This window comes from Mustela lutreola, chromosome X (genome assembly GCF_030435805.1).
Source record: "Mustela lutreola isolate mMusLut2 chromosome X, mMusLut2.pri, whole genome shotgun sequence".
In the NCBI taxonomy this organism is placed as follows: domain Eukaryota; kingdom Metazoa; phylum Chordata; class Mammalia; order Carnivora; family Mustelidae; genus Mustela; species Mustela lutreola.
In genome coordinates, this window is record NC_081308.1 from 96,088,501 (window position 1) to 96,112,585 (window position 24,085).

Below are 24,085 nucleotides of genomic sequence, written 5' to 3' on the forward strand. Positions count from 1 at the left end.
CCTTCTGGTTATTCCTACCCTTTCTCAGTAACTTACAAATCTTCATAAAGTATCCCTTTTCATTTGTTTGCCTCTGACCTCCCCTCTGTGGTCATAGCCCAGAGATTTTATACAATTGTAACCATCATTTTATTTTCGGCCATTGTCCATGCCACACCCCTTGAGGCTTATCACCAGATTTTCACTGCCCCCTTCCCATAAAAACCATATCCCTGCCTGCCCCATCATCCAGAAGCAGGCAGAACTGAAGAAGGACTAGGCTGGTGATGAGCGGCTTTAATAGAGGAATTTGAAGATCCTTAAGCCTCTTTCCTTTGTTTCCTGAGATTTCTAAGGCCAAACATCAGTCCTGGAGTGTGGTGACCCTGGAAAGCTCTTCGGCTCTGGAGTAGGTCAGTTCTGGGCTGGAATCCTGTCTCTGCCGCTTACAGCCAGGTGATCTTTAGCAAATCTCTGTTTCTTTCTTTTTAAAGTGAGGATGATATTCATTTGTTGCTGCTGTTTTTCTGAGCAGCTGGCCATTTGCCCCTGAATTCCTACACCTATTCTTTCATTTTGAGTTGTGCCCATTGCTTTTGACTTTGCCCTGTGATTTTGTAGATTGTTTTATTTTAAAAATTTTTAAAAGATTTTATATATTTACTTGACACAGAGAGAGAGAGAGTGAGAGAGCGCACCGTTAGGTAGAGCAGCAGGCAGAGAGGAGGGAGAAGCAGACTCTCTCCTATGAGCAGGAAGTCGGACATGGTGCTCAATCTCAGGACCCTGGAATCGTGACCTGAGCCAAAGGCAGATGCTTAACCAATTGAGCCATCCAGGCATCCCTGTAGATTGTTTTAATTTAGGCTTCAACTAAAGGCTGTGCAGACCTTCCCTTGGTTTTGTCTGTAGAATGAAAACCCCAGGAGGGCCAGAGCTGTGGTTATTTGTGCTTACCATCATATCGCCAGGCCCTAGGACCATATTTGGAACAAAGCAGGTGAACAATACATTTTAATGGGATGAATGAATGAATGAATGTACAGATTTCCTGATCTGGTGCCCAGATCAGTTCCTTTGACCTGCTACTACACACAGCCTAATGTAAGAAATGATTATATCATACAAGAACAGGCCCTATTCAGGCACTATCCTTTGAGGAGGGCTATTTGCCACATGTGCAAACCAAGCACAATACCCTGACACGGTCCTTAGTAAAAAGCTCTTTTGGTTAGGTGATGGTTGATACTGCTGCATGCAGGTCAATCACTGAAGGATATGCTTCATTTATTTAAAAAAAAAAAAATCCCTCCTATTGGCCCACTTTGCCCAGAAAAGTACCCACAAATTTCAATCAGTTCATTCAGGGTTGATCCTGATTCATCCTGTACTTGAAGGGGTTAATAGGACTCTACAGGCTTATTTAAGTTGATAAGGATGATGAAAATGATTAGTGGATCCAAAATAGACAAATGCTCTGGGTTCAACCTTATGAAGCTTATACTCCTTTTACTGCAGTTATGGTATGTTAGCTATCTTTCTTCTTCTTCTTCCTTTCCTCCCCTCCCCCTCCTCCCCTCCCCCTCCTCCCCTCCCCCTCCTTTACCACCACCTCCTCCTTCCTTTCTCCTCCTCCTCCTCCTTTATCACCTCCTCCTCCTTCTTCTGATGGGGGGGGGGGGCAGGAGTGGGTTAGGGACAGCCAGTGTGGGGCTATGTCTCACAGCCCTGCAACCATGACCTCAGCCAAAATCAAGAGCCAGACACTTAACTGACTGAGCCACCCAGGCACCCTGCTATCTTTCTTTTTAATTCCCAATTCTACATTATGGGCAAAAGCCCTTGGGAAGCTATTCTTCTAGTTCTGTTATAAACTTGTTACAAAATGCAGGTGTCCTGGAAGCAGTGAGGCTAGACGTAGCTTATTTCCTGTTGCAGTTGGATAAGGTGGGATTATGTCCATTCCTTTTTATGACCCAGAGGGCTGCCTGAAACTGCAGGGTAACTGAGGTAATAGCACATGTAAACTAGGGGAGGTGAGGGCTAAAAGAGTTTTTGATTGAGGTTACTCTTAGTAAAGAAGCCTTAGGCGTATACAGTCCTATTAACTGCAATTTAGCCAAGGCCTAAGCAGTGGTTAATTAAGGCAAACCCAGGGTCTATCCAGGAGCACAGTCTAGATAAGGCCTAGCTGGTGCTGAAACCCAATGAAGCCATGGCCCTGGCATAATTAGGCCTGGCCAGGGCACAGCCAGGTTCAAGGCCTAGTTAAGGCCTAGTCATCCCTGTTGAGGGCTAGTCAGCCCAGTTAAGATGTAACCAGAGCCTAAGCCTACTTATGGCTTAGTTGCCCAGTTAAAGTCTAGATAACACAGTTAAGGCCTTGCCAGGGCCTAAACATAGTTAAGGTCTAGTCAGAGTCAGGTTAAGATGTATCCAGGGCCCTAAATGTAGTTAATGACTAGTCAGAGTACAGTTAGTTTCAGCCAAAGCAGGTGTAGCATCTATCAGAGTTTTCTTAAGGTTCCGCCAGGTCCTAAGCTTAGTGTATGTTTAGTTAGAGACCAGTTAAGGCCAAAATCTCCTTAAGTTTTAGTCAGAAACTATTTAAGGTGGATGCACGACCTATACTTATAAAACCTAGTCAGAGCCCAGTTAAGGCCTAGCCAGAGTCTTGCTAAAACATTTCAAGGCCTATGCCTATTTAAAAGCTAACCAACATGGTTAAAATCTCATCAGAGTATTTTAAGGACTAGCCAAGTCATAAGCCTAGTTTATGTTTAATCAGAGACCAGTTAGGGCCAAAATCTACTTAAGTTTCAGTCAGAAACTTGACTGAACTACTTGAGGTAGGTCTAGGACCTAAGCTTGTTAAATTCTAGTCAGAGTCTGGTTAAGCTCTGACCAATATCTCGTTAAGGTATGGCTAGGGCCTAGACTGGTTAAAAGCTAACCAACATGGTTTAGATCTCATCAGGGTTAGGGTTAGGGTCCAGGGCCTAAGCTTATTCAAAGCTAGTCAGAACCTAGTTAAGGCTTGGCTAGAGTCTTGTTAAGGTATTCCCAGAATCTTAACCTAGTTAAAAGCTAGTCAGCCCAACTGAGGCCTAACTGGGTGTAAAGCCTAGTTTAGGCCTAGTCAGAGCCTAGTGGAAGTCTAGCCAGAACCTAAGAGTCTAGTTAATGTATAGCAAGGGCCTGAGACTAGTTAAGGGATAGTTTGTCCAATTAAGACCTAGTTAGTTAATTTAAGACCCAGCTAGGGCCAAAGCCCTGTTAAGGCTTCATCAGCCCAGTTAAGGCATAGTCAGGGCTCAGCTGAGGCTTAGTCAGAGTTCAGTTCAGGCCTAGTCAGAGCCTGAGACTGGTTAAAGATTATCTAGTTCATGTAAGGTCTAACCAGGGTCTAAACATAGTTTGGGCCTAGCTAGAACCCATTTAAGCCCTAGCCAGGGTCAAAATGTAGTTAAGGTATAGTTGGAGTCTCAATAAGTCCTAGCTGTAGCCTAAATCTAGAGAACCCATAGTCAGAATCTAGTTAGGGGATATCAGGGTTCTAAGCCCAGTTAAGACTTAATCAACCCAGTTAAAGCCTAATAAGCTCAGCTGAGTCCTGGTCAGGGCCTAAGACTAGTTAAGGTCTATTTGAATCCCAGTTAAAGTCTAACCATGGACTAAGCCTAGCCAGGACCCTAGGTCTAGAGAAGGCATAGATAGCCAGAGTCTCATATAAGGTGTAACAAGGACCCGAGTCTGTTTAAGGTCTATGTAGCCCAATTAAGGCCCAGAAGGGGCTAAACTTAGTTATGCCCTAGTCAGAGCATAGTTAAGTCCTAGCCAGAGCCTAATACCAGTTAATGCCTGGTTAAAACCTAGTTAAGGTGAAACCAGGGCCTTACATCTAGTTAAGTCCTCACATCTAGTTAAAGCTTCATCATCCTGTTAAGGCCTGTTTAGGCCCTTCACTTTGTTAAGGGCTAGTCAAGACTAGGCTAACCAGCTTATTCTAGTTTGCCCAAGACTTTCCATATTTAGCACTGAAAGTTCTGGGTCCTGGAGAATCCCTTGGTCCCTGGCAAACCAGACTGACTAGACACTCTAGTCAAGGCCTTTTAAAGAAAACTTTTCTTTGCCTTGGAGCTTAAAAAGCACACTTATAGTCTATAGTTTCATTTATAGTTTATGAAACACATTTTCAACATTATTTCATTGGATTATTATATCTATTTGAGATACGTGTTACCATCCTCCCTGATGTGCAGATGCATAAACTCAGGTTTAGAGAGAAGTGCCTTCCTTAATGCCATATGGTCAGTGTCAAAGGTAGAGTTTAAACCAAAATTCACAATGTTTGAATTCAAAAGCCATGCCATTATTTTTTAAGCTACAGTAAAGGGGCCTCTTTCCACAATTAAAAGTTGTCGAAATTACATAAGTAATACTTGCTCAAGGTCTTACCATCACCCTATTTTCAGACCAGGAAAAGTGTTACGGCATACTTAAGCGACCTGCTGAAGGTAAGAAAACTTTTCAACCTAAACTCAGGTTTCTTTGTCTCCAAATCCCTTATTTTTCCCCTTTAAAGAGAATCTCTTCCCTCCATCTTGCCTACTTGCTCAGTGTCATATACTTCAGTACACGTCTGTGTAGCTGAGACTATTTCTGTGTCTGTAGATTTCAGAGCTGTTTCCATGCATACGTTATCTGAAGTCCATTAGGCATTTGGTAGACTGCACTGGTGTTGAAACTTCTGTTTGCAGCCTGAGGTTTATCTACTGGCCTGATGCTTGTTGTCTGATTAGGGGAAGTTTGTTGAGCCTGGCAGCAGAGCTGACTTGATACTAGAGTCAAACCTCAACCACTTGATTTTCTGTGATCAAAGGATGAAGACATTGAAGACAAACCTGATCTCCTTAGGAATTCTCGGGAGAGTTACTGGATACATCCATGTTATAATGACATTTTGGGGACCAGGGAAAGAAATCAGGCCTCCCTCTCTGTTACTTTGGATTCCATTGCCAGAAGGCACTGAGAACTTGGCTTGCCTTTTCCTGGCTGTGCCATTTCTTTTGCCTCCTGTAAGCTTACCAGGGGTGACAGGTGTCTCTGTTAAAAAGCCTGTATGTAAATATAGCTATATCTTCCACTATGTTATCCCGAGGATAAAATAGTTGCCACCCCTGCAGAATGTAGCAGCTTCTGGATTGGATGCCAATGGTAGCAATGTGCCAAGCATGAAGTATCCTGTTCCCCTTACCCCTGCCAAATAAACACCAGCTTCCTCTTCTGTGGTACATTTAAAGGGACAGCCTCCACTCTGCTCATATGGCAGTGATAGAGGGGGAGAGCTTACAGCATGGATGATCAGTGGCTCAAGTGGTGGCACAGTGGAGGAGACCATTAGGATGCACTTTAGGTAGTGCCTTCTTGGACTGCAATTTCCTGCTTTTTGCTGTTAGGTTGCTTTGGGGGAACTGTTTGGTTCACTGTGTAATACAAGAGGAAGACAGAGCTGGTTGGGAAGAGGCGAATGATTTATTCCACTGAGCAGCTGGTAGATTCAAGCGTTGCTTTCTTTCTTGGAGAGGACGCCATGTGGGAATAACATTATTTTCTCTGACATGCACATGGTGACTCCCTGCATAAGCTTTAGATGACTTCATGTGTTTGTATTTCCATGAGCTGGTGAAGAACATTCAGCTTCAAGGCATTGGGTTAATGGCTTAAGCAGACCATATCTCTGTCCTAACAAAAGATATGGAAGGCCTTGGCTTGAGGCCTGGGGGCCTTGCTGTACAATGTCGGGGGCTATGGAAAAAGAGCACAGAACTAGTCTTCTGGTTCTACCACATTCCAGCTATGTAACTCTGGATAGATCATTTTGCCTCTCTGGGTGTCAGTTTTCCTAAATGTAAGATGAAGATGATGTAAATGAACTCTGTGTTGCCGTGTCCACAGTATATGGTAACTGTGAAGATCAAATGAGATACAATGTGAAAACAGTAGAAAAAGTATAAAGTCTTATAAAAAAATGTGAGGAATTATTAGTTCTATTATTCATTCAACAAATAGTTATTGAGTACCCATTGTGCATGCTTAAATGAAACAGAGATCACTATCTTGTTGTTTACCTTCTGAAGGGGGGAGCCATAACACAAATAATAAACATAATAAATAAGTAAACTATACAATATATATAGAAGGTGACCAGTTCTAAGAAAAAGGAAAAGGTAGAGCAGAATAGATAAGGAATAAGGAAGGCTCAGGAGTGCCAGGTGGGGAGGGGGAAGTTAAGTTTTTAAAAGGATGGTACGTGTAGCTCTCATTGAGAAGGAGAGATGTAAGCAAAGAGTTTGAAGGAGGTGAGGAGTTTAGCCATTCAGATATTGAGCAAAGAACATTCCAGGCAGAAGTAATAGCCAGTGTAAAGGGCGTACAGAGGAAGTGTTCCTGGTGAGTTTGGGGAATGGCAAAGTGGCCAGAGTGGCTGGAATGGAGGGAGGGGTAAAGAAGTAGAAATGAAGTTAGAGACTATATTGTGGAGGGCCATGTAGGCCATTATGAGGATCTGGGCTTTACTCTGAAGGGCATGCAGAACTATTAGAGGAGGAGATATGGTCTGACTTACATGTTATTTTATTTTATTATTTTATTTTTGAGAGAGAGCGCTTGCAGGGGGAGCAGAGGGAGAAGGAGAGAGAGAAATTTAAGTAGGCTCCACACCCAGTGCAGAGCCCAACTCAGGGTTCAATCTTATGACCCTGGGCCGAAATCAATTCTTAATTCTGACTTACATTTTAAAGGGCTCACTTGGGCCATTGTATTGAAAAGACACTGGGGTGATGCAAAGGGAATCCTGTGAGGAGGCTGTTGAAATAATCAGGGTGAGAGGTAGATGCTGGGGGCTCACAATGACAAGTTATAAGTTTTGAATGTATTTTGAAGGCAGAGCCAAAAGGATATTGGCTGTGGATTGTGAAAAGAAAAGAGTCAAAGATAAACTCAAGATTTTTTTTGCCTGAGTAGTGAGAAAGATAGAGTTGTCATCTACCGAGCTGGAGAAGGGTATAGGTAGAGTAAGTTTTGGAGGGTAGACCAAGGATCCAGTTTGGGATATACTGAGTTTCAGATATCACAGGTCAGCATGAAGGCAATTAGATAAGCAAGGGTGAAACTCTGGAGGAAGGTCTGAACTAGCTAAATAAACTAGGGAGTCATCTGTGTTATAGGCATTATTTTCAGCCTGCAGAAGATCACTAAGGAAGTAATTATAGGTGGAACAGAGGAGGACCTGGGGAGTGATCAACCATGTCAAGTGTGGAGGCCACTGGGGACTTGGGCAAGGGTACTTAAGTGGAGTCGCCATTACATTTCATTAAAAGTGTGTGTTTTATCTGTTTTTAAAGATTTTATTTGAGAGAGAGAGTGAGCAGGAGAGAAAGCACATGAGCAGGCAGGGGGCAGAGGGAGAAGGAGAAGCAAACTTCCCTGCTGAGCAGGGAGTCCGATGTGGGGCCTGATCCCAGGACCCTGGGTTCATGACCTGAGCTGAAGGCAGATGCTTAACCGACTGATCCACCCATGCCCCAAAAGTATGTGTTTTAGAACAGAAATGTTTAACCTGGTAATATCAGTTATGAGGTAGAGAGATTTTGTTCTCATCGAACAAAACTGTCTTGAGATTCCCCTGCCTCTAGCTAATATTTAAAAAAGAAAACTGAAGAATCCTGAATCTTCAATCTTGAAAGGACAACTCCATCCATTTGAGGGCTCTTGCCAGACCAAAGAACTGGGGCCCTGCCTTGATGTGCTTTTCTGAGCCCCAAGCATATAGTTAATGGGATGAGCTCTTCACCCATGTTTAAATTGCTAACCTTTGGCCCCTTTATGAACCTTGAGAGGTAGAGGAATGAAATCTTCAGAGGGAAAGGAAACTATAAATTCATGCCCAAGGGCAAAGCATTTTTCTGTATAGGATATTAAGAAATGTTTTCTCTGCCTACCTTCTTCCAGTTTATTCTGATTGTATTTATCTCAGAGGTCAAAAATGGAGAAGTCTTATTTTTTATTTCCATGGAGCAACATATAGTCTTTGGGTGATTTTAATGTTCATATAGGTTTTTGGTATCTTTCCTTCTTCCTAGAATGTTCCGACTATAGGTATACTCTGGGAACAACAGGATGAGGACAATGAGATGGTTATCCTCAAGGAGACTTATGGCCTATGAGTCACTTGGTAAGACACATACCATGGCCATATGCTTTTCTCAATGCCATCCTATCAGTTTTTTATTCTGTTGGTGATTAGGAGTGGCCCAGAATATTACTAGGGGACCACAGTGTAAGGGACAGCACAGAGGGTGGAGAGGCCAAAGAATCAGATTCTCACTCTTGCTCTGCTACTAACCAGCTGTGTAGTCCCAGCAAGAGCCTTATCTGTGTTGGGTCTTCACTTCCTCCATCATAAAAAAGGAATGATCATTTTTCACAGGATGTTATCAGTATAAATAAGTTAATGTATATGAAGGTACTTGAGGATATAATTAGCAGAGGACAGAAACAATGAAATACAGATGAACTACTAAGGGAGGGTATGGAATCTTATTTTGAGATCATTAAAAACAGAAGCACTTCTCCTTTGGTGGATAAGTAGTAAGTACATTTGCAGACAGAAGGAAGAACTATATGGCCTCTGATCTTTGTTCCAGGTGGAAAAAGAAACAAACTGGTTCTCTCCTGGCAAGCTGGCATTTGCCACAGAAACAGAGAGGAGGCCACGACTGGTGCTCAGTCTTGCTCTTGTCAAATTTCTGAGATGTATTCTCAAAACTCAGGATGAAATCCAGGCTAGGATGGTGGAGAATAAAAAGTATAGAAAGATCTATGTATAATGCTCCTTTTCTTACCCAAACAATTCATGTAGGAAGATCTTGAAGTCTGGGCTCGTTCAGGTGAAGTAATGCTAGACACAGGATAATGGCCTTCATTATCTTGCCTTAATGACTTTGCCAATTACTTTCCAAGTAAATGTTTCCAAGGAATAAGATAGTTAATGCTTTGAAAGATCCATTGTCATAAGACCAAGCAGAGGGCCCTTTCCACACAGCTGGTGCTACTGGAGGAATAGCCAATGAGCATTCTTGACGTGTAGCCAGCTTCTCCCTGCCAGAACTAGGAGCCAAAGTGAGTGTGTGCTTCAAAAGCAAGGAGTTAGGCTTGGAAGATCCACTAATCCTCAAGGAGCCTTACCTGATTGGTCTCAGGTCTTCTGAATGGGTGACCTGTGAGCAAGAGTCACAAGACAGTCCTGCTCCCTCATACCTTTATCCAAGCTCAGAGTCATGTTAGTTCTGTGAGATAAATTGTTATCTCTGGTCCTTCCTTCCAGTTTCTGTAGTATCTGCAGCTGCAGATCTTCTGCCTTCAGGGGGTCACTAGTCAGTACCTGGGATGCACCACACACCATTTTGCAGATCCCAGAATTTCTCCAGAGCAACTACATTAGCTAGAATTTATTAAGAGCTTCTTTTTAAACTCATTGTGTATATTAACTCATGTTGTTCTCACTACTGTTATTACCTTCATTTTGCAGACGAGAAACTGAGGCAGAGTAGCCTTACTACCATAGTAAGGCAGTACTCTAGTACCCTACCTTCTACCTGGAAGGTAGTAAGTGGAAAAGTTGAGATTCAAACACAGATCTCTTTGACACGGAGCCTACCCTTACAACCACTAGCATCATGTGACTGTTTCTCCCAAAGAAAATATACAAACAATGGCGACTTGCCTTTTTCCTTCTCAGAAAGCTGAGAGAAGATGTGAAAATAGAATCTCTTTTCCTGTTACTTCCAACTTTTGTTCTTATTTCCCTTATTTTAGACCCTGTCCTCTGCACTGGTAATATTTAAAAGCCAAGAATCTTTCTAGAAGTAGTATAGCTCTGAAGCCAAGATTTAGGGACAATTCCATGCTAGGTCCCACCAAGTCAAGATGGGGAGCTGTTCTCCAGTTTGAATAGTTTTTGAGGAAATTCTTTGTCTGTCTAGGAAAATAACCAAGAGATACATTTTCAAAAGTGGTTGTTTTTCTCCAGTGACTAAGTTGGTTTTCAGAAGGGTAAGCAAGAATTTGTGATTCTCTCTGCAGCAGTGAGCAAATTTGGAGGAGGAGGAAAGAAATTCAGTACAATTCAGTTTAAATTGACCATAAGGACATTTCCTACTCCCTCTCTTTCCAGTTTCTGTTTTGAATTTTTCATATATTTTCAAGAAGGGACCATGTTTAGCTCTTCAGCTGCACAATTCTTTCCTTTCTCTCTTGATAAATTAAAGATGGTTCATGGGGATTTTAAATGTCAGATCCTATAACAGGCAAATGCCTTATTGCACACAGCTTTTTTTTTTTTTAAAGGCAAAGGTTTGTCACTTTAAAAAAAGAGTTTAAAGGGTAAACACTGTTGTGCTCATTGTAACCCCCCAGACAGCACCAGCTATGTCAAAATTATAAAATTTGTCAGGGTGCCTGGGTGGCTCAATCAGTGAAGCGTCTGACTCTAGATTTCGGCTCAGGTCATGGTCTTAGGGTCATGAGATCGAGCCCTGTTTCAAGCTATGCACCGGGCATGGAGCCTGCTTGTCCCTCTTCCTCTGTTCCTTTCCTAGCTCCTGCTCTGTCAAATAAATAAATAAATAAATAAATAAATAATCTTTTTAAGAATTGTAAGATTTGCCCTTTGGGAACAAGGACCTCTTGATGTTTTCCTCAGGGCTGGGGACAGCAATGAAAAGTAATGTCTGGGTGTTTTTTTTTTTTTTTTTAAATCTGTATTGAATGCATGTATCTAAATGGTACTGCAGCACCGGAGAAGAGAGCATTATGAAAAAATTTACTGTTTGTAGATAGGAACCTGGCACCTCTACTCACCAAAGGTGCATTTTAATCTCTCCCACATAAGTGCCTCTGTTCCCCTTGGATATGAACTAATTTACCTTGCCTGATGCAGAGAAGCTTATTGACTATAAACATAGACCCAGAGGATTTGGATTCCTTTGCTCCTTTTCCATCCTACTGTTAGACACTTATTGCCAGTTTGCTAGTTATAAGCATCACAAAATAGAGGGGTAGGACTATCAGCTAAAAGAAAAACGATGACTCTTGATTAGTTGTACTGATAAAAATGTCCTAAGAGTGAGATTAATAAAAACCTATGGGGTTAAAGACCCTAGTTATGAGATGGCCAGCTTGCTCTCTGCGCCAGCTGTGTTTCTGAGCTACTTATAAGATGTGAGTCATCTTATCTTGTGTCAGGGTATAACTATATCTAGCTATAAGGCTCTCTTGCTTTACTTAGCACATGAGCCAAATGGACTCTGCTCTGCACCTTCAGATGTCATTCCATTGTCATTGGCTTTGATGACTGGTTTGCTAAACACTGGCAAGACTCTCATCACTGTCTTGCTGTCCTTACTAGTTTTACAGGATAGAGACCCAAAGTTAAAAGTGAAACATTTCTTTTGAGATATAACACACATACAGTGAAGCACACAAATTTTAAGGGTACAACTGAATTTTTTTTAACACATATGTAATCATATTATGATGTAGAAGCTTTCTAGCACCCCAGACAGCTTTTTCATATCCCTTGCCAGTCAATAACCCCTACCCAAAGGTAACCACTTCATTCACTTCCATTCCATAGACTTGTTTACTTGTTTTAAAATTTCATGTAAATGGAATTATACAATATGTGCTTTTATGTATCTGGTTTCTTTGAACATTCTTGTACATGTTTTTTTGGGAGGGACATTTGTACATTTTTCTTTTGGATACTTAGGAATAGAATGGCAGGGTCATGGGATAGAAGTGTGTTTGGTTTTAGTAGATACTGTCAGAAGGTTTCCTTTTTAAAAAGATATTTATTTGTCCATCAGAGAGATACTTAGAGTGTGTGCACATGCAGAGGGAGTAGCAGTCAGAAAGAGAAGCAGGCTCCCTGCTGAGCAACGAGCCTGCTGCAGGATTCCATCCCAGGACCCTGGGATCATGACCTGAGTCTAAGGCAGATGCTTAACCAACTGAGCCACCCAGGCATCCCTGTCAAACGGTTTTCTAAAGTACTTATACCAGTTAACACTTTACCAACAATGTATGAGAGTTCCAGTTTCTCCGTGTTCTTCTCCACCCTTGGTACTGTCAGGTTTTTTTCCATTTTAGCTATTCTTTGGTGGGGTTTTGTTTGTCTTATGGTGGTTTTAATTTGCATTTTTCTGATGTGCAGTAATGAAACCTACTCATATGCTTGTAGGCCATTTGGATGTTCTCATTTGTGAAGTGCCATTTAATTCTTGTAAACTTTTTTTTTGTTTTTTTAAAAATTAAATTCTCTTTTTCTTATTGATTTGAAAGACTATAAATTATGTATATACTGGATACAAGTCCTTTGTTAGATATACACATACATACTGTGAATATTTTTTTCTAGTCTGTGGTTGGCCTTTTCACCCTCTTAAGTGGTCTTTTAATAAATGGAAATTATTTATTTTTATGAAGTCCAGTTTATCAATCTTCTTTCATAGTTAATATTTTTTGTATCAAAAAAGAAGGTCAAGAAGATATTTGCCTATGGTTTGCTGTTGGAGATTTATTGTTTTATCATTCATATTAGGTCTATAACCCATTTACAATTATTATTAATTTTGGTATGTGATATGAGATAAGGTCATGGTTCTGCTGATTTGTTTGTCCTTGTGCCTGTACCACGCTGTCAAAATTACATAGCTCTAAATTACATAGCTCGCCTTCATATCTGGCAATATATGTCTCCCAGTTTTGTTTTTCAAGATGTTTTGGCCATACTAAGCCCTTTGAAAACCCTTGTATGCTTTAGAATCACTTTGTCCAAAGTGCCCTTTGGGGATAGTTTTGAGTTTTTTAACTCATTAGCAACCCCACAGCCTCCCAGCTTCAAAATCTAGGTACCATTTTGAAGGAAGGACTGGTAGTATGTTTGTGGCAGTTCCCTTCCCTCTAATGAGAATTTGTCTTGGAATACCATAAGACTGTGGGAAATTTCACCCAGTTTTTCCATGCTTAGTAAGGAGCCTTGAGCTCAGCTGACTTCAGGTGAAGAAAACTAATCCTGAATTTCAGGGTTCTCAAATTTCCAATCCATTACACCAACCTCAAATGTTACGGAGATTTCCCCTTTTCCACAGTAGCATCCTTCTGTCTTGGCACCAAACTTCATCTTCAGCTTGTGCCCGGAATGAGCAAATGTTTCATGAAAAAAGCTTAGGATGACCAGCTCACTTAGGAAAGGCTCTGTGCTGTCAGAAATTTTCATTCATCTTGTTTCACAGATCAGGAATATCTTTACATATTGATTTTGCAGTTTATCCTTCTTTTTGTTTTTTAGTTTGTGACAGGAGTGTTCACATTCCCGCTTGAAAGTGAAAGTCCAGAAAATATTCACGGGTTGGAACCTTGACTTTCTCATCCATCTCAGCTCTATCACAGGTGAGTAGTTTGAGCATTTGGGCCAACTCAGTAGGTCAGTGGAAGGGCATTTAAAATGGCCACAGCATTTCTTTCGCAGATGATGAGGATCCCTGAGGGCACTGATCAGGTTGTCTCCATCCCTCCGCCTTAGGGCTCACAGTCAACTTGGAATTAAGCCAGTTTCCAGGGAAGGCAGATGGGACTAACATTCTCAGTTCTATCCCTGCTTAGAATGAGATGTTGGCCCTGGTCTTAACAAGGCAAATTTTGCTCTATGTAGGTACCTGAATTGGTGCCCTCTGGCATAGGACTTTAGGAGTCAGACTTGGGTTGACTTTTGGTTCTGCATCTTTACTTGACCACGTGACTGGGCAAGTTTGTAAATTTCTCTGATTCTCAGTTCTTCCATCTATAACTTCATAGGTTAACTGTGAGGAATAGACGTCCTAATGTAAGACAAGTGGATTTCCCAGAGACATAATAGGTCTACACATGTGAGTGTTTATTAGAATAATTATTAATGGGCATGTCATCTCATCTCATATGTGGTTCTTGAGATTGGGATTATGCTTGGTTACAGTTTTGGAAGGAGTAAAATTTACATGCAATGAGATGTACACATCTTAATGAGTACTATTTAATGAGTTTTGACAAATATGTATTCATATTCCCTTATAACCCAAAATTCTACCTAAAATATAATCATTATATTATTATATATCATATATTATGTAAGAAACTTATATCATATATATATGAATATTCTATATATGTACCATATATATTATAAAAGAAAGTTCTCTTATGTCTTTTCCCAATCAGTTCTCCCCTAGATGCAACCACTTTTCTGATTTATTTTCCGTCATAGGTCATTTTGCATTTTCTAGAATTGCTTATGAATGGAATCCTACAGTACGTATTCTCTCCTGTCTGGCTTCTTTCTTTAAGTATAATGTTTTTGATATTCATTCATACTGTGGTCCCTATCAGTAGTGGCTTTCTTTTTCTTGCTGATTAGTATTACATTGTATGAATATACCACATTTTCTTTATCTATTCTCCTTTTGATTGAACTGGGCTTTTTCTTTTTCTTTTTTTTTCCTGTTATGCATAAAGGTGCTATAACCATTCTTCTAAAAGTCTTTATGTGAATTTCATTTCTCTTGGTTAAATACCTCAGAATGAAATTGCTGGTAATCAAGGTAGGTGCTTTCTTAGTTTTGTAAGAAACTGCCAGACATTTTCAAAGGGTTGTACCATTTTATATCCCACCAGCAATGTGTGAGAATTCTGGTTTCTCCACAGCTTTGTCAACATCTGGTGTTGTCAGTCTTTAATTTTAACTAGTTTAGTTAGTATGTTGTGGTGTCTTATTGTGATGTTAATTTGTATTTCTTTGATGACTAATGATGTTGAATATGTTTTCATGTGCTTATTAACTATTTTTCTTCCTTTGTGAAATGACCGTCCAGATCTTCTGCCTATTTTTAATTGGTTTATCTTTTTATTACTGAGGTGTAGGGGCACTATTTTTTAATTGAGGTGTCATTGACATATAACAGTATATTAGTTTAAGGTATATGACAGAATGATTTATCTTTGTATATATTGCAAAATGATCACAACAATAAATGTCATTAACATCCATCAACATACATAGTTAGAAAACATTTTTTCTTGCTATGATAAGTTTTGAGATTTACTCTCTTAGTAACTTTCAAATATGCAGTACAGTATTATTCACTATAGTCCCCATGCTGTATGTTACATCCCCATAACTTACTTATTTTATAATAGAAAGTTTGTACGTTCTGACTCCATTCACCCACTTCCCACCTCCCAGTAAAGGCTCTTTGTATATTCTGGTTACAAGTTCTTTGTCAGATATATGTTTTGTGAATGTTTTCTCTTGGTTTGTGGATTGCTGCTCATTTTATTTACCATGGTTTTGATGAATTGGCTTAGCTTTGTACTCCATGCTATGCCTATTCACAGCTGCAACCTGATAATATTTTCTGAACGAAAAAACTGAAAGTTGTCCCAACTTCCTCTAGCCTACAGGTATCATAATGCAAAAATGCACTGCATGCGTAACAAGAAAGGATGGTTAGGGGAGCTGTTTTAGGTTGGAGGGTGAGAAATCAGAGATGATATTTAAACTGAGACCAGAATGACAAGAAGCAATTTTTTTCCCCCTGGGAAAAGGGATCCCAGGTAGAAGGAACAGCTAATAGAAGTGCCCTTAATGAATCCTTAAACACTGTGGGTGGAAATATAAATTGGTGTAGCCACTATGGAAAACAGTATGGAGCTTCCTCAAAAAATAAAATATAGATCTACCATATAATATAGTGATTCTACATCTGAGTATTTATCTGAAGAAAAAACCACTAATTTGAAAAGATACACATACCCCATGTTCATTATGTAATAGCCAAGGTATGGAAGCAATTTATGTGTCTGTCAGTGGGTGAATGGAAAAGAAGATGTGGTTTATATACACAGCAGAATATTACTCAGCCCTAAAAAGAGATATCTTGCCATTTGCAACAATATGGATGAATCTAGAGAGGGTATTATGCTAAGTGAAATAAGTTGGGCAGAGAAAGACAAATACTATATGATTTCATTTATATGTGAGACCTAAACAACAAACCAAATGAATAAAGAAAACAAAACGAAACTCATAGATAAAGAGAACAGGTTGGTGGTTATCAGAGAAGAAGAGGATTGTGTTGTGGGCAAAAAGGGTGAAGGGGGTTAGCTGTATGGTGATGAAGGGCAACTAGATTTATTGTGGTTATCACTTTGTAACATATGCAAATATCAAATTATTATGTCATATACCTGAAACTAATTTAATGCTATATACTGATAAAAAAGAAATAAAAATAAAAACAAAAAGACTTAAGAGATATTTTTTTTAAATGGCCCTTAACATAAGTTGGGGGTAGGCACAAACTATCCTGCATACACCTTTTAGGCAAACTAAGGTATCAGAGGTTACTTGCTTTAAAAAATTATCAAAACTGGAATAAGCTGATGCTATAGTCTTACTCTTTCTTTTAACACCCTTCTTGTCTTCCCCAATACCCCAGGTCCTAGGTTCCAAGATGCTTTGAAGCTAGGGATTTTGGATTAGTTAACACAATGGTCAACAGGGTTAAGGCTAAGTCGGGTATTTTTTTCCCTCAAAGGTGACCAAGTGATGGAAGAAATAAATCGAAGTTTGCATAAGTAAAAAGCAATTACAGTTATCTTTATAAAACAGCAAACTATGAAATGTTCCACCTCTCTGCTTTGTACATTCAGATTGTATAATTTAAAACTTTTTCAATACAGTATCAATTCAATAAGTGGAATATAATTTATTTTTGAAAATTTTCCCAGTTTAGGGAGAGAGAGAAGAAAAGATGGCAGGAAGGGATAGTGGAAGATGGAGATACAGAGAAAGTCAAATAAAATGAAACACATAGGTGAATAAATGGATGTCTATTGAGCAAGAAGAGGAATAACAGAGTCCTTGAGGGAGGTAGAGATGCTGAGAACACAAAACAAAACAAAACAAAACAAAACACCTGAGTGAAGGAGAAGCCAGAAGTTAAATCAGTTTTGTGTGAGCGTATTTCTCTTGTGCCCTTGGGCAGTGGGTACCATAGTAGACTATTGCTTCCTTTGAAAAATGTGATGGTACTCTCTAGTAATATATAACACACACTTTTCTTCTGTTTCCTTTCTGATCCACACTCTACATTAATACCAAATTCCTCTCATAATTTCTTTTCATTATTTCTTTCCACCAGACTGCTTTTTCCTCTAGTCAAAATGCAGAGATTTTTTAAGCTAATAAAATAACCTCCACTGCCCATTCTCCTACATTTCAGATCAAAAGTTACCTCCAACCATAATCATGCCTTCTGGTCATCATGGTTGTGACTCTTCTTGGGGCAAACTTCACATCTACCGTCAGGATTTTGGACCAAAAAAAAAAAAAAGTGTGGTTCTAAAAGAACTTATGTTAAGTGAAGATAGTATATAACTGCATGGGTCAAAGCAGGTCCTGTGAAGACCAGCAAGTTCCATGTGAAAAATCACAGACCATCTGGGCAATGTTTCTGTACTCCAATAAATGTCTAAGGAGTACAGTTAGTTAGATATGATAGTGCCTTTGGTTTGCTGGGCCCCACTCTGGTCAGAACTGCTGGAAATAGGGCATTGATAAATTTGGCAATATCCTAAAGGAGTGAGGTGGATGGTTGCTTCCTAATACTTTCCACTAGGAAAAGCTTGACTGAGGCTAGAGAAATAAAACCAGCCCCATTTGTAGGACTAGTGGCTAGAAATTCAATGTGTATACATACCTAAGGAAACAATTGGTCAAAGGTATATATAGCTAAACTGATCAGCCATGAACTGAAGATGTATGCCATAATAAATGGAACATTACAGACTGGACTGTTGGCAGGAAAAATAATCTGGTAAAGGGAGATAAGAAAAGAAATTGATGAAAGAATTTCAGCAATTCATATAGGACATGTACCAACACATCAGAACAGGAAGATGCAATAATCTGTTTAGAGTAAAAGAGGAGACAATCTGACCCCTAAAACTAATGTGGACTCTGCAGTCCTGGGGACTCCCAAGTCCCAACTCACCTCCCTTGTCAGTTCAATTTAAGGTCACAGAATGGGCCCATGAAGCCTCCTGGCATTTGGACATGAATGTCCTAGATAAGCAGAGGGGGAAGAGTAGGGGGGAAAATGTATGAAGCAAACAAACAAGTGAGTAAGCAATATGAGACATGTCATATTACTAACATACTCATTTTTTTCTTTTTTTAAAAGATTTTATCTATTTGTCAGAGAGTGAGAGTACACAAGCAGGGGAGAAGCAGGCAAAGGGCGAGGCAGGCTCCCCGCTGAGCAAGGACACCCCCCCCCCAGCAATGCAGGACTCAGTCCCAGGACCCTGGGATCATGACCTGAGCCAAAGGCAGACGCTTAACTGACTGAGCCACCCAGGGGTCCCAACAAACTCATTTTTAAGAGGAGTGGGGCATGTTTAACCAGACCAGTGTATGAAGTAGATGATACTGGGCCAAACTTTAGATGTTTAAACAAAGAATATTGCCTTATAGAAGTATAAATTTCCTTGCCTTATAGAAGTATAAATTTCCTCGGGAAGAGGGTTTGCAGAGCATACCAGGCATGCAGAAGAGAATAGTATGTTCATGCCTTTAGACAAAATTGAAGGAACTGGTTGCTAGATATGCAGTATTGGCAGTAATAGGAAATGACCAAGGAACTAATTTTACAACAGATGTTGTCCCAAATTTGGCAAAAGACATAGACTGTGGAACTTTGATTTCACAAATTCCCCAGGCTGCAGGGCCAATTGGAAACCTTAAGAATTGAAGACTAAAAACACAAAGAATTTAACAGCACCAGATATAAATGGCAATGCAGTAAAGGTGCTAAAAAAGACAGAATTAATTGAGAGACTCTGAGTGAGTGTAACTTCTTCAACAGAGATGTTCAAGAAAGATGGGCAAAAAAAATCTATGATCTCTGAAAAACAATCTGAGGGTTTTGAAGGGGCTGGGGGTGGGAGGTCGGGGTACCAGTTGGTGGGTATTATAGAGTGCACGGATTGCATGGAGCACTGGGTGTGGTACAAAAATAATGAAACTGTTATTCTGAAAATAAAAAATAAATTAAAAAAATAAATTTAAAAAAATCTACGCTTACTTTGTTCTTAAATCTTGTAAGAAGAGATCACAATGAGAAGTATGAAGGAAAGAGAGTATGAATAGTAGATCCTCATAAGGCCATCAAAAAGGAGGATCCATAGCTAGGGATACTCTTTCAGCCTTATCCTATAGCCAGATCCTGTAGGATGGATAAAGACTCAAGAATACTAATCTTTATATTTCTCTTTTCTATTATTAGATCTGCTTTGCTGTTTTCTTTTGGCGGTGGCAGTCTCTCTGGTGGTCATTATAATTGCAGTTTACTGCCAACAAAAACAAGAGCACCATATTAGGACTACTGGTCTTATTCTGTACTTGATCGTATTAACAGCCTCATTTCTCAACCAAACCAACCTTAGAACCATTACCAGCTCACAGGATCCATTATCACCTAGAGCCCATTTGCTACAGCTTTCAGTAATATTTATCTACTCAGGAGATCACTGAGGCATGGAGTCCACATCAATCCCCATGTTGGTTGCTGGACTTGTTGATTGTGTAGCCCAGTTAATAAGAATAGCTGAAGAGCTTTTACAGCTGATTTCACAGGAACAAGTTCCTTGTGCAGAGCAGAATGATAGAGCAGAAGAGATAGAAGTGGATGCATCTTCTCCTGAGGAGGCTTCGCTCCCAGACCTTGCTGATTTCTCAGACTTAGAGTCGATACTTCTACCAAGAGAAGACGAAGACCTAGTCCTTGACATAGATCAAGCGATGGTAGACATAGAAGACTTATATGAAGATGTACTCTCCAGTATAAATGATGACCTAAGAAGTGGTTAAGACCAAATTTGCCCCCAGCAGCATGTGAAAACTGATAGTTTTTCTGTTTTAAATAGATTCTGATTTTTCTGAGTGTTAACAATGTTTTCTCCTAGTTCTGTACATTTTCCTTACTAACACCTTATAGAACAAGTTAATACTAGATTTACTTCTAGTAGAAGCTAGTCTCTTTTCTTCTTTGTATTTCTTTTAAAAGCTTTTAGTTCTGTACATTTTCCTTACTAACACCTTATAGAACAAGTTAATACTAGATTTACTTCCAGTAGAAGCTGGTCTCTTTTCTTCTTTATATTTCTTTTAAAAGCTGCGACTTTAGCCTTTCTCTACCTGTTCTTGTTCTTCTGTTGGGTTTTCTAATAACAGAAGCAAATGATACCAAAAAAAGAAACTCCTCACCTAACAACGGAGTTAAGACCTCATGGACTCTATCAGGAGTTGGAACCCAATGTCATTGTTCTGCAAGTGGAAACCAAAAGGGGGATATTCCCCAAGATGGTATTATAATGAATACATCATGTTGACAGGACAGCATTGGGACACTTTTACTTGAAAAGACAGAACTCCTCACTAGGCCTTTAGGGAGAAGATTTGTCAACCAAAGGATTTTAGGGGAAGCAATTTTGAAAAAGCACCATCTATCAGATAATACAACTGTTTTTTGGATAACTTTTGCCAGGGAAACCTTTGAGAAAGCTGAGGTGAAGAAGTTCCAATGCAGGACTATTCCCTCAAATGATGACCCACACTACAACTAGTCTTCAGTATTGTTCCACAAATGGAAAGGAGAAATTATATCAAATAACAATGAGGGTGGTACTAATACTAGCAGGTCTAAACAAAGCCCCAGGAAGACTGTTCACCAATGCAGTCAAACCCTTTGTGGCATAGGCTCAGACATGACAGTCCACAAATAGAAGTGGATAAAGTATGTCTTCTTGGGTATAGCTAGATTTATAAAGAATAGCTGATAGGCTTATTATAGTGAACCTGCTGCCACCTTGACATAAAAATCTTAACTATTGACAAATGGCAGCAATAATGAATTTGAATAAAATATGGATTGGTATTTAGCCCTAATAATTCTACAAATACCAGAAGTCTAAAATGCAATAGTTGGAGGACTCCTCTACCCATATTAAAATAGAAAGAGACCCAATAAATGTGTGGGAAGTTCACTGCTCTTACTAATTCCATGCCATATAGTAATCTTGCTTCCATTTAGACAAGCCCATGGACACGATGGTCCTCCTTCCTAGAGAATGGCCTTTGCATCTTACAACATGGGCAACAACTAGGTAAGGCATAGTAGTAGTTACGATAGATTGGTGCATTCATATTGTGAAGAAATGATAAGTAGAAGTTAATCCACTCTGGTGAAAACCAGACTATACCCAATTTGTATAGAGTCCTAAGGCATATTATTAGCAAAAAGATTAAAAATATACTGAATACAGATAGCTTCAGAACTAACCAACATGACAGATGCTGCATCTAATCCTAAGTGAGGTCTACATACAGGGATAATTAGCTACTTTTAAAGGTAAATGTGGGGGAAGTTAGAGATCCAATGTGGATAAGCAGTAGCAAGAGAAACATAAGTTAGTTTTGTCACTGAATTTCAGGTTGAGTATACATAACAAATTAAAGAAAAAGACTGCTGTATTAAAAAAAAAAAAACTACCACATATCTTTTTGAAAATGAGAGGAACTTAAGGGAGATACTCAAACATGTTATGATTCTGTTCCACAATAGACTGCTACATGGAGTAGATGAGGATCCAGGACACTTAGACCAGTGCCCAAAGACACAAAGAGGAGAAATAAAATTTCTATCACCAGGAAATTACTGTGGGTAATTACAAGCCAGACCAGATAGCAGGTTAAGGGACTTTACTGCTGTACTAATTGGACAAATCAAGCCTTACTTTCCTAGGGTAGGGGACTCTACCTGTTGTGGTATGTCCAAAATGGCAAATAAGAGATGCGGTGCAAAGGCACTATGTGAAATTAACTAAAATATAGCACTGGGAAAGCAAGAAGAAATGGTTTATCCCACCATTCCACTTGGAGCAGTTTTATAAGAAGGACTAGTGACCACAGTTAAACAAGGAAATCTGTACATGTAGCAACCAAGAAGAATCACAGAGGAATTGGATAGAAGTTAACAGAATATATGCTTTAATTAAAAGTTTGGAAACAGCTGGGAAAGATATATACTCTCCACTAGGAATTTGGACTCTAGGAAATTGGCTTTAATTTTGTGTCAGAATAAAACCCAGGGCAGGAGTACTTGGGCAAGATCAGGAAACATCCAAGGACAGACCATCAATCTGCTACAAATTCTATTCAGCAAGTAATTTCACTGTAGATGGACAGTTCTGGTGCTCCTCAAATACGATTGATACCAACGGTAGCTATTCCTCTATGTAGAACTCTGGAATATATACTTTATAACAATTCCACAATGGATTAGTATGAGTTCATTAAATCTGTTGCTATTAGAGAATTCAAGCAAGTATACTAACTACAGGTGACCATCAAAATACATCAAGAGAAATCTGTGTTGGGCGCCTGGGTGGCTCAGTGGTTTAAGCCGCTGCCTTCGGCTCAGGTCATGATCTCAGGGTCCTGGGATCGAGTCCCGCATCGGGCTCTCTGCTCAGCAGGGAGCCTGCTTCCTTCTCTCTCTCTTTCTGCCTGCCTCTCAGTGTACTTGTAATTTCTCTCTGTCAAATAAATAAATAAAATCTTAAAAAAAAAAAAAAAAGAGAAATCTGTGGGACTACTCCAGACTTTGAAACAAGATAAAGCTTGAACCAGCCTAATATGCAACTAATACTCAACATGGTCCTTATATATCAAAGCTGGAAGATGCTGCAAACTCGTAGTATGTGAAGCTGGCTAGCCTTCTGGCTGGATGAGTCATGTGGAAAGATTGTACTACAGTAGCTCCTCAGAATTAGATAAAATATATTGCGGTTTGCTTTGATTGTGTGATTACATGTGTTTAAGAACTGTTAAGATGTAAACCCACTCCAAACAGTGGGTTGTTGTATTAAGTATGATTAGAGTTGATAGTGATAAGAAGTAAGTGTAGGCAATAATAAAGTACTTAGGAATAAGAGCTAGTAAGGAAGTATTTTTATGAGAAAGTGATAAGAAGTAAGTGTAGGCAATAATAAAATACTTAGGAATAAGAGCTAGTAAGGTAGTATTTTCAGAAAAGAGTGATAAGAAGTTAAGTGTTAAGTGTAGGCAATAACAACATAGTTAAGAATAAGAGCTTATAAGGAAGTATTTTTGAGAGAAGAAAAGCAGTAAGTTACATAGAATAGTCATGCAGCTATTTAGGGGGGAAAGCCATGGTATGAGTTAGTTCCTAAGCAGGTTTATGAACAAAGCCCTGTTTTTATCATATGCAAATCAGCCAACCCTAAGTCATTGATAGTGATAGAAATAGTTGATTGGTGATCGATGGACACAGGTCATGCACTTAAAATCTCAATTAGAAGGAGATATATTACTTAATTTGGCAGTCCACCTTTGAATACCTCTGATTGGAATCCTGGATTTCTCCTCCAGGAGAGTGGAGAGAATGGCTGGTCCTTTATTTAAACTAGCCTTTTTCTGAATCTTCTTGAGACTGACACCAAAGCCAATTCTTGAATGGCGTGGAGGGATAGAGAGGGAGACAGGCTCATCATTCTGAGTCAAGCTTGAGAATGTGAAAACCAAGGGAGATAGGTTGGAGATGGCAATGAACTGGGAGGCATTAGTTTTCATCCTTGCGTGTTTTGGCTAACTTGCATGAGAGGTTGCAACTATGTAATTGTATCCTTATGTGATGATTAATGCCAGTCATTAAATTAGAATTGAATATCATCTTTGTTACTGATCCACACTGTTTTATTGCTATGTGCTTTAACATATTTTAACTAATAAACTTTCATTCATAAATCAAAGAACTTGTGTTCATTTAAATTACCTGGTGGTGAATTTGGAGGTCCCAAATGAGCATAAAAGAATCCCACATGGCAGAAGACGGAGTACACTCAGAGACAGTATTGTACCAGGAGT

At 39.5% G+C, this 24,085-nt stretch overlaps 2 protein-coding genes across 3 annotated transcripts in view; one reads left to right on the forward strand and one right to left on the reverse strand.

The window, feature by feature from the left end:
• Nucleotides 1-24,085, reverse strand: part of TRPC5 (transient receptor potential cation channel subfamily C member 5) — a 250,098-nt gene that overhangs the window by 69,519 nt on the left and 156,494 nt on the right. The gene's annotated exons all lie outside the window — the stretch shown is intronic.
• On the forward strand, nucleotides 245-23,938 carry TRPC5OS (TRPC5 opposite strand). 2 transcript variants are annotated; one of them, XM_059158050.1, is made up of 3 exons: nucleotides 245-435; nucleotides 13,394-13,494; nucleotides 19,425-23,938. In XM_059158050.1, exon 3 carries the CDS (start codon nucleotides 19,676-19,678, stop codon nucleotides 20,006-20,008), a length of 333 nt encoding a protein of 110 aa, XP_059014033.1. In that variant the 5' UTR covers nucleotides 245-435; nucleotides 13,394-13,494; nucleotides 19,425-19,675; the 3' UTR covers nucleotides 20,009-23,938. The 2 variants fall into 2 exon arrangements, with proteins under 2 accessions (XP_059014033.1, XP_059014031.1); XM_059158048.1 differs by having other exon boundaries at nucleotides 245-392.